This window comes from Neocloeon triangulifer, unplaced genomic scaffold (genome assembly GCF_031216515.1).
Source record: "Neocloeon triangulifer isolate White Clay Creek 2 clone unplaced genomic scaffold, ASM3121651v1 ptg000015l, whole genome shotgun sequence".
NCBI classification, from domain to species: domain Eukaryota; kingdom Metazoa; phylum Arthropoda; class Insecta; order Ephemeroptera; family Baetidae; genus Neocloeon; species Neocloeon triangulifer.
Genome location: NW_026775557.1, coordinates 4341120 through 4350602, shown reverse-complemented (window position 1 = coordinate 4350602; position 9483 = coordinate 4341120). Strand labels below are relative to the sequence as shown.

The 9483-nt window shown below is 39.8% G+C and overlaps 2 protein-coding genes across 3 annotated transcripts; one reads left to right on the top strand and one right to left on the bottom strand.

Annotated features, from left to right (window-relative positions):
* The first annotated feature begins 6 nt into the window (after window positions 1-6).
* LOC132202528 (transient receptor potential channel pyrexia) lies at window positions 7-7144 on the top strand. Of its 2 annotated transcripts, none has more exons than XM_059629491.1 (3): window positions 7-274; window positions 3481-3678; window positions 4067-7144. In XM_059629491.1, the coding sequence occupies exons 1-3, from the start codon at window positions 234-236 to the stop codon at window positions 7014-7016; spliced, it is 3189 nt and encodes a 1062-aa protein (XP_059485474.1). In that variant the 5' UTR covers window positions 7-233; the 3' UTR covers window positions 7017-7144. The 2 variants fall into 2 exon arrangements, with proteins under 2 accessions (XP_059485474.1, XP_059485475.1); XM_059629492.1 differs by lacking the exon at window positions 7-274 and adding an exon at window positions 3230-3360.
* Window positions 7145-7306: 162 nt separating this feature from the next.
* LOC132202529 (small ribosomal subunit protein uS9m) lies at window positions 7307-9377 on the bottom strand. Its single transcript, XM_059629493.1, has 11 exons — window positions 9230-9377; window positions 8990-9146; window positions 8696-8799; window positions 8460-8633; window positions 8321-8406; window positions 8191-8266; window positions 8011-8136; window positions 7918-7960; window positions 7747-7862; window positions 7526-7688; window positions 7307-7472 (listed from the first exon to the last, which is right to left on the bottom strand). The coding sequence occupies exons 1-11, from the start codon at window positions 9323-9325 to the stop codon at window positions 7381-7383; spliced, it is 1233 nt and encodes a 410-aa protein (XP_059485476.1). The 5' UTR covers window positions 9326-9377; the 3' UTR covers window positions 7307-7380.
* Between the last annotated feature and the right edge of the window lie 106 nt (window positions 9378-9483).

Below are 9483 nucleotides of genomic sequence, written 5' to 3'. Positions count from 1 at the left end.
AGAGAATCTCGACTGAGGAATAAAACCAGGTAGGCGAGATGCCAGCAGTTGCCAACGCCGCCTTCCACAGCAGGTTTGCTTGTAGCTCTTGATTGCTGGGTGGGTCGCGCCTGAGAGTCAAATGGTGCTCACCGCTAGTGGGATCAAACACTGGCGTCTGCTGCGTCTGAGTGCGACGATGTTGACCCTGAGAGCCTGGCATTAACTAATTGACGAGATTTTCTTCTGCGGAAATGCGCGGTGCGCAACACGACGACGAAAATATATACGAAATGTGAGTATTTATCATATACGCTGGGAGCCGTCTGAAGGATAATTAAATTATCTATAGATGTAGTTTGTTGTGAGAAAATTTCTATCCGAAAAACCGGAAGTCTCCAAACTCTGAATGTTAGTTCAAGTGTGTCTGCCCGCTGGTTTTGACGTGAGCTCCTGTGTGTCCTTTTACTCCGTCGTTGTGGGTATAAAATTTTACTTTCCAATTTTTTTCTTGTCAAAATGCTGACGAAAAATATATTTTTAAGTGAATCAGAACGGAGCTGGCGGAAAACTAGGTTAATATACTGTCCCTGCTGCGTTCAATTAAAAACACTTCTTTGTGTCCCTCATATATAATCACAGGTCAAAAATGCATGGCATTAAAAAAATTTAGAGAAACACTTTAAAAATAAAAAATTTATTGCCCTCAATTTTTTTGTTTGTTCATGAACGAAATAAAATAATATATCACAAAGCAGTATATCAGGTGCATTCATGCATTGAAAAAAGGGGCCAGTTGGTGAATAGCCAATTCCGGATGCGATCTTTAATTTAATTGTCACATGTCGGCCAAAACAAAACGGCCAACTTTCACCAAGAGCATCGTAGCCCGAGGCCTAAATAGAAATATTCAGAAATAACGCGGCTATTCACTTTTCTTGAGTTCGAAGCGACCACAATAATTACGCAACCATAATTTATAGAGCGACGAAGCCGACGATGGAAAATATCAAGAGTCGAGAGAGTTCAACAGCAATTCATTTGGAGATAGTCTGTTGTGACACCTTCGGAATAGAGAGACATTTAACCGTGTTTTTAAAAGATTAATTTCCAGGCGCCGCCTAAAATAAAAATAATAGCGTCCTTTTGATGAAATTGCTAATTTTTCTGGAATTTTCTCCTCAAAGGCAAGATCACCAGCTCTTTTTTGTAGGTCGAATGCAAGGTGAGGTGTGATTTGCTTTTTAAATAAAAATGATATAGTCATGCATTTTGCTGCAATTTAATATAAAAGACCGGTCACGCTTGGAATACTCCGGCGCATTGAATTTTAAATCAAACATATCAAATACAAGGTGAAATTCTAACACCAAAATGACAAGGATGTACATTCAACAAAGAAAGTGAAAGGAGAAGACAATTACTTAAAGATTTGCTAATAACTGTTACTTTTATAAATATCATAAAAGAGATTTTTCTGAACTTAAAAGGATTGGCAATTTTAATGGCAATGGTTATTTTTAAAAGGATTGAAATATATGTTTAAAAAAAGTTAATAATAATTAGTTAGAAATTGAAGTCATTATTAGAGAGAGATGGTTATAATTGAAATATTTTAGTTGTGCGAAACGCAAAACGCACATCTGTCTGTTGGGGCGAGTCTCAGATTATTCTCAAAACTAAAAAATTTGAACTTTTCTAAGAAGCCTTTATGACTGAAATGTATTTCCGGCAGTAAAATAATTTATTGAGAGTATGACCACTTAAGTACTTTGTGCAGGCCTCCCTTGTGTAAATTTATAGAATGAAAACAATTTTTTTTTAGCTGAACTCAAATTTGACGCGTTGGCGTTGGTTGATGCTAAAATTTATTAAATTTATTCAAAAGTAAATTATATATTATTTTGGATAATCGAAGATGATGAATTTAATAAATTCAACTATAGCAAGAATATTTTTCCTGTATCAGATTTTGTTGAGCATGACCGCCGAGACGTTGCGATTTATTACGAGACACGAGGATATAGCAAATAATCATCTTCGCGTCATCCGTGGCGGCCTTGCCAGCGCCGAACTCAATTCGCACCATTGCACTGGAAATTTTTATTTGCAACCACAGGCAGACCTTCACCTTCCGCCCACCTTTTCGGAACCTGCTCGAAGCGGTGGACAATGAAATTTACCTAATGTGAAACAAAACGTGCAGGTTGTTGACCCTCCGCGGCTTTATAGTTAGGAAGAGCAGATCGGACGACTCCATAACTGTTCGCGCGGCATGCTCTTTTGCACGGGATAAATGGAATGATGGGTGCGATGGCAGCAGCAAACCAGAACGACGGTCGTGTGCACAGCAGCTATTTTTTTGTTAGTCACAATTCATGACTCATTTCATAAATGAGAAAATAAAACACACCAGAGGCCCAGAGGTTCTATGAATCACTGTTGAATTTGAAACAAGTTTCTTTTTAATCTTAATATTATGTTATAATATCAAGTTCGTTTTGCAAGTCTTCTCCAAAAGTAACAAGATCTGGATAATATTATGATATAATTGTAAAAAATTAATAATAATTAATAGAGCACAGCATAAGATTTAATTATAAACCTTTATGATAGGAAATTCATGGATCATTAAAATATATTTTTTGTTTTTACTTCAAAATTTTGAATTGGTGATATTTTACTGTGAAATTTTGAATTAAAGTATTCAGCTTAAAATTAGCTCCAATGGTTTTGTAGTAAAACCATTTAATGCAATAAAATTAAATTATTCAGCAAATGTGCTAGAGTTAAAATTAATTAAGCTTAAATATTTTTAACCGATCCATTAGTGTCAAAGCCCTTTTCTAAAATTTAAAATCATAAATTTTATATAATTATGTTAAGCGTCTTTTAACCCTTCACTTCCATTTTACACATCTTAAACCAGATGGAATGTAGACTGCACATTATATATTTATTGATCCTGCCAATTCTCGTATACCTGTTCAACGAGATCGCGGGGAAGCCCGAGTGTCTCGCATACGAAACAAGCGCCGCGCACAGAGCCTCATAAAACGCCAATGAATAAAACCGGCATTGAAATCTCTAATGGAAACAAACAAAACAAAAATAGCCGGATTGACTGAGTTGTTTTCACGTCTGCTTTAGCTTTGCATTAAACTTTTAGCGTGCAAGAGAAATCGGCTGGCGTGCAAATTGGCAGCATGGGGCATTGCAAAGGTCGCGTGGGGAATTTTGAGAAAATAAGCGCTCGCATCGCAGTACGTGCGCCACTTTTCGTGTAGCTCAAACGCCTCCGGTCAAAGAAAACAACATCTTGAAATAGCCAACAACTTTTGCACGCGAATTTTTTTTTTTTAAATTGACAATATAAAACAGGTTCAAAACCGCTTCTTATTGTTGAAGATGCAACCTTGAGACGCGAAATACACTTTCGGCTCCAGCGCAGAAAAAGAATCTTGGCAATCGTGAATAATAAATTTTCTTTTCAAATTTCAGGGTGGAGGCCAAAGCGGGAAAGCCGTGCCTGCGGCACGAGGACATTGAGTCGGCGCAAACAACCATCGGCTCGGCGCATTCGTCGGCAAAATACAACACGGCGCCAGCAAGTTACTTCAACAAAATCAAGATGAGCTTCCGAGAAAAGATGCATGGAATACGAGTTGATAGTCAATATGACGTGGTGCAAAAGCTCAAGTAATGCTATATAATATGTATTAATTTGGTTAAAGTAAAAAATATAAATAAATTATAAATTAATAAGCAAAATTGGGTAGCAAACGACCATTGAAAATTAGAAAACAAGTTGATTAAAACAATAAATTATTTTTAAATACTTTTCAGCTAATTTTTTCAAGGGAAAAGGATGAATTCATTTATTTTTTTTAATTACAATGTTTCACTATTTTTTTCAATCAAGTGGTCCTTCAAACAAATCTGGTGAATAAGTAGAGATAATTAATAATTAAAATGATATTATTTTATAGTATAAAAAATAAGAGCACCAGCACCACATGCACGAGTAAATTGAGTTAAATCAAGTAATTTTAACAGTATTTAATTAACGCATCTTATCATTTTTCAGCGATGAGCTCTGTCCAGTTGACTTTTCGGATAGCTATGAAGACTTGGATGAAAAACTCGCATCAAAAATCGGACGTGAGGTTGCGAGAAACTCGATCCTGGAGATGATGAGAGATTTGCGTGGAGACATTCGAATTTTGATTGAGATTGAGGAAAACAACAATTTGCCGATCGACCTCAACGGCCTAAACTGCAAAGAACGTCAGGTCCTTCTGCTGTGGGCAGCTTTCCTGAAGCGCAGGGATATTTTGGAAAAGCTGTTGGCGAGGAGCGACTGCGAGCTCAAGACGAGCACCCCTGACCTGGGTCTCAACGCCCTGCACCTGGCTGCGTTCAGCGGCTGCCACGAGTGCGCCCTCCTGCTGCTCAACTCCGGCGCCAAAATGACGCACAAAGCCGATTATTCGCCTCTGCACTGCGCCGCCCAGAGTGGCTCCATTAACTGCGTGAAGCTCTTACTCGCGATGGGTGCCAATGTCAACTCCAGGTCGGAGGACATCACCAACAAAGAACCTCAAGACACAGCCCTCCATTGCGCCATCAAGGCCGACTCGCCAGAAATCGTTCGGGAGCTGCTGAAAGCGGGCGCCATTCCTTCAACCCTTGGCCAGGGTTATCTCGCCCCTCTCCACGTGGCCGCCGACCTTGGATACATGGGCTGCATGAGGGCGATTTTGGACTTTGGAAAGTGCGGTGGAGGAATCGTGGACATAAACCAGCAGACCAAGGATGGCAGGGGATACACGGCCATCCACCTGGTGGCCGAAGACCAGTTTGCCGACGGTATTCGTCTGCTCCAAGAGTATGGCGCCGACTGCAAGATCAAAACCACCAAAGGGCTGACTGCCCTCCACCTGGCGTGCAGGGAGCAGTCGGTCGAGTGTGCCAAGTTGCTTTTGACGAGTTGCGACATCAACAGCGAGGACAACGAAAGTCGCACGCCTTTGCACATGGCTCTGGGCAGGGCTGATTCCGCGGAAATCACAGAATTTCTGGTCAGCAACCCCGGAATCAAGGTCAATGCCACCGACAAGGCTGGATTTACTCCTCTGCACATCGCAGCACTTAACGAACAAGTAGTAGCGGCGGCTATTTTAATAAGGGCGGGAGCCGACTTGACGGCCCGCACGGCCAAGGGCTCCACGGCCTTGCGAATGGTCATCAGAAAAGTTCCAACAGCCTTGTACGCGGTGGAGCAGGTCATGGACGAGTCGATCTCTTTGACCAACAATATGGACTCAAGGGACGTAGAAATTAAAATGGACTTTAAACCTCTACTCGCTTCGAAGAAGAGAATCACCACGGATTTGTTGAACACCTTCATCGCCGAAGGCCACCCCGAGCTGATGCAGCACCCCCTTTGCCAGGCATTTCTGCACATCAAGTGGCAGGAGGTCCGGATCTTCTATTACCTCCGACTATTATACTACATCTTGTACCTCAGCTGCATATCAATTTTTGTCTCCTACTTTCTGCCCACTGGCTGCGAAGGAGCTATAAAAGAATACAAAATGAACAATACGATTTCGGAACCGAGCTCTGATAAGTGCAAAATCAATAATATATTTGTGGGATTCCTGTACTACATTTACATTGGGACCATTTGGTTTACGCTTCTAGAGTTGATAAGAAAACTGTGGGGTCTGATTGCCTTCATCGCTGCACCGACTACCGTCTCCATCCAAAAATCCTTGGCAATCTACTCTATTCAAATTGACAACTGGCTCGAGTGGACTTGTTTGGCTTGTATGGCGTTGGTGTCTGCATCTGATAATAGACAATCCTTTCATGTCTACATCGGAGCGATTGCGGTGCTCGCCGGCTGGAGCAACTTGATGGTCCTTGTCGGCCAATTGCCTTTTTTCGGTGCCTACGTGCAAATGTACACCTGCGTGCTAATTGAAATGGTGAAATTGTTGATGGCCTACGTGTGCATGCTGCTGGGTTTCGCCATCAGCTTCCACGTCATGTTCAACTCGGAAGACAGTTTCTCCTCATTTGGAAAGACGATTGTAAAAATTCTGGTCATGATGACTGGCGAACTAGAGTTTAATGACTTGTTTAAAGAGGAAGAGAAAAATATAACTGCGCCCAGCACAACTGTTGAATCACGAAATGTTCCAGAAACACCACCCCTCAGTAAGTTCAGTTTAAGGCTGTTCCACGAGAATGCGTTGAACGAACTAGCTAAGAGATCAAATGTAAAAACTAGCATGGAGAACACCGCCGACGTAGAAGTTTTTGCATACATAATTTTCGCAGTCTTCCTGCTGCTTGTGACGGTCGTGCTGATGAACCTGCTGGTAGGTATCGCCGTCCATGACATCTCTGGTCTTCGAACCTCAGCCGTCATCACAAGACTGCAACAACAAGCTGATTTAATTGGTTACATCGAGACAGCCCTTCCCAATTGGTGCACTTTACGGTGCTTGCTGTGTTGCTGCCTTCCATTTCTTGGAAGGACCAGATCAACAACTAGAAGGAGGCGCAGGACGGAAATGGGCGTCCTCAGTGTGAAACCGCACCACTGGAACATGGACAGTCTGCCAAGAGAAATCGTCAGCGCCGCTTTCGAGGTGGCCAAGAAGATGAACCCCTATCAAGGTCAAGCTAAAAGAAACACAAAACCCAAGCCCAGATACAAAAGAATTTACAGCAAGCAGCACAGCGGCTCAATCTACGATACAATAATTCCAAGAGCAACAAATTTGTCACGCAGGGGCAGTCAGTACCTTAATATTGATAAACGACTGGAAAATTTTGACAGCCAGTCTGTCTATAGTGCCAACTTTGACAGGTCAGTGACCGATGATATTAGAGAGCTTAAGGAAGCTCTTGCTGAGCAATCTGCTCTACTGCAGAAGCTACTTGAAGCCAACAGGATTGGATCGCAAAATACTCTAAAACCTTTAGGATATACCCCCAACCACTACTGTGACGATCGAGAATAGAAATTGGTGCATATTAATTTTTCCTACTAATAATTTCGCTGACTAAGTTGCCATGTACAAATTTTCTTCTGTTGGAATTTAAAATGCTCACAACTAATAAAAGCTAATAAAATGCATTAGAGAAAAAATAATGATAAAATATGTTTCATTCCAAATTACCAAAATTAAAAAAATTTTAATAATGATGGATAATTGAATGTCTCCTTTTTGGAACATAATTTACCTATTGTGACTTACGGTACAAATTCATAAAAAAAATTATGGTTTCAACTTCAATGGTAAGCAACAAGTTAAAAGAGAACTTTTTGGCATTTTAATTTCCAATAATGTGTTGATAATAGGATAACTGACGTTATTTCATACTTTAACGAGCCTTCCAAGTTGGCTTTCTTCTTGCTCCTGGCTGGCCTGGCTTCTTTCGCTCCCTGGTTCGCCAATCAACTTGTAGTAATCCAGCTAAATAAAAAACACAATAAAATTGTGCCATTTTTTCAAAAAAATCTCCATACCCAATCTCATTCTTTCAACCATTTTATTATCAACAAAACTTCGCAAGGCCATGGCCAGACCAAAACGAATGGCGCCAGCTTGACCGGTGGGTCCTCCTTGTATTGCTGTGGCATTTATATCTACTTTGCCTAGCATCGCAGTGAATATGAGTGGAAAAGTGATCTGAAATTGTTGGATAAATAAAATTTAATTAGCAGAAATTTTTATTTTAAGTTAATACCTGTTCTCTGCTTTGGATATCACTAAAATATTCAATGTCCTGACCATTAACTGAGAATTTCCCAGAGCCAGGTAAGTGAACAGTGACATCAGCATACGCGTTTTTCCTGCGAGCTCCTAATTACATGGTTTTGTTGGGGATTATAAGAAATAAGCTTTGAATTTTTAATACCTTTAAACGTGATGTATGAACGGCCATCCTTTTCATACAAAGGCTAGAGAAGAAAATTGTAAAAATAATGAGTTTCCTACAATAAGATACTACCTTCGGGATTTCTGCTAGTGCTGCTTCATTGACAAGCGAGTATCTATATTTCATAACAAAATCCTTGACTTTGCTTGAAAGTGGATGGTCTGCCAGACGAATAAGCACATTTTGGAACTGCTCATACTGTAAAAGATCTTTCATTAGTAAAATTTATTTGCTACCATAATATCAATCTACCTGAGCATCGTCGATTTTTTCGATTAGCATTGCGGACAACTTTTCCTTCTGTATCCACTCGGTACCACTCAATGACCTTCAAAGGAAAAATAAATTAATGTTTATGTCAATTTAAAATCAGAGTAAATACAATTTCAGATCATTATCAATAGTCATTTTCTTCCGTATCATCTCGTCTTCCTCCTTATTCAATTTAATCAGCTCAGTGACAGAATCCTACAATTTATTTGGTTACAACTTCATTGAAGCTGATTTTTTTGTCAATTTACCTGTAGCACTTGGTAAAAATTTGGATTCATTGTGTAGAATAATGCATGGTGAGGTCTGCCTGTTTCGTCAAATTCTGCAGCTTTCTTCGGTGGAAAAATCAACTCGGGTGGTTTCATGATTGGTCTAGCTTTGGGCTCGAACAAGGATGATGGAAACAAAAACTCAATTGCTTGCTAAATAAAAATGAATTTGAAAATAAGATATATTATAAATTTAAATTAAATGTCCGCGTTACATCAATATCCTCTTGAGTCATGGTGTCTGCATCCATGCTCATGATGTTGGCCAAGTGCCGTCTGCCAATCTGATACTCAACTATTTGCTTCTTCATGAATTCATCTAAACAAAATAATACATACTTGTTTGAAATAATGAAAAATAAGCTGAAAATAGTTCCAGAAAAAAATGTAGCAAGTTCACAAAATATTACTCTCAAACGATGTCAAAATAAGGCAAGATGAAAAGATGCATAATAAAAAATACATTCATATTTGCCTTAATTTAATTATGTAAATATAGATTATTTTACCATAGCTCTTGGCTCGTAGCAAATACGCTTTCATCGCTTTGCTAATGGGCTTTTTAGCAGAGGCTGGTTTTGTTTCATCTGGCATATTCTTGATTTCCAAAATCGCCTCTTGAGCAGAGAGCGTGTTGAGAGTTCGGCAACCAACATTGGACCCGTGCTGAAAGTCGAATTTTGAATCAAATACTGTCCCGATATTGACTAAACATTACATTCATTGAGTTCTAACAAATAACTACTCACAAACTTATTTTGGGCAAGGCTCTGAGCCCTCGAGAGGGTCCTACTGCACGAAATTAGAGAAAACACTCTGTGTTTTGGTAGCATGGCGGTGCCCATCTTTTTCTACCATTGAATATTTTTGCTTTTTGCCACGCCCACTATTTGCTCAAATTGGCGCGGAGGAAAATTTTCATGCGACTTTTGGACCATTTGCATTACTGGCGAGCAAAAATTCTGTGCATGTCGATCGGTTTTTACTTTAACTTGTAAAGCCT

Bases quoted from the DNA above. Each gene is read 5' to 3' on its own strand.
- LOC132202528 (XM_059629491.1), top strand. From the start codon at position 234: ATGCGCGGTGCGCAACACGACGACGAAAATATATACGAAAT. The intron at 275-3,480 runs GTGAGTATTTAT...TTCAAATTTCAG, and splicing joins GACGAAAATATATACGAAAT to GGTGGAGGCCAAAGCGGGAA. The intron at 3,679-4,066 runs GTAATGCTATAT...ATCATTTTTCAG, and splicing joins GACGTGGTGCAAAAGCTCAA to CGATGAGCTCTGTCCAGTTG.
- LOC132202529 (XM_059629493.1), bottom strand. From the start codon at position 9,325: ATGGGCACCGCCATGCTACCAAAACACAGAGTGTTTTCTCTAATTTCG. The intron at 8,137-8,190 runs GTAGATTGATAT...GATCTTTTACAG, and splicing joins AAAAAATCGACGATGCTCAG to TATGAGCAGTTCCAAAATGT. The intron at 7,961-8,010 runs GTAGTATCTTAT...TTTCTTCTCTAG, and splicing joins CACTAGCAGAAATCCCGAAG to CCTTTGTATGAAAAGGATGG.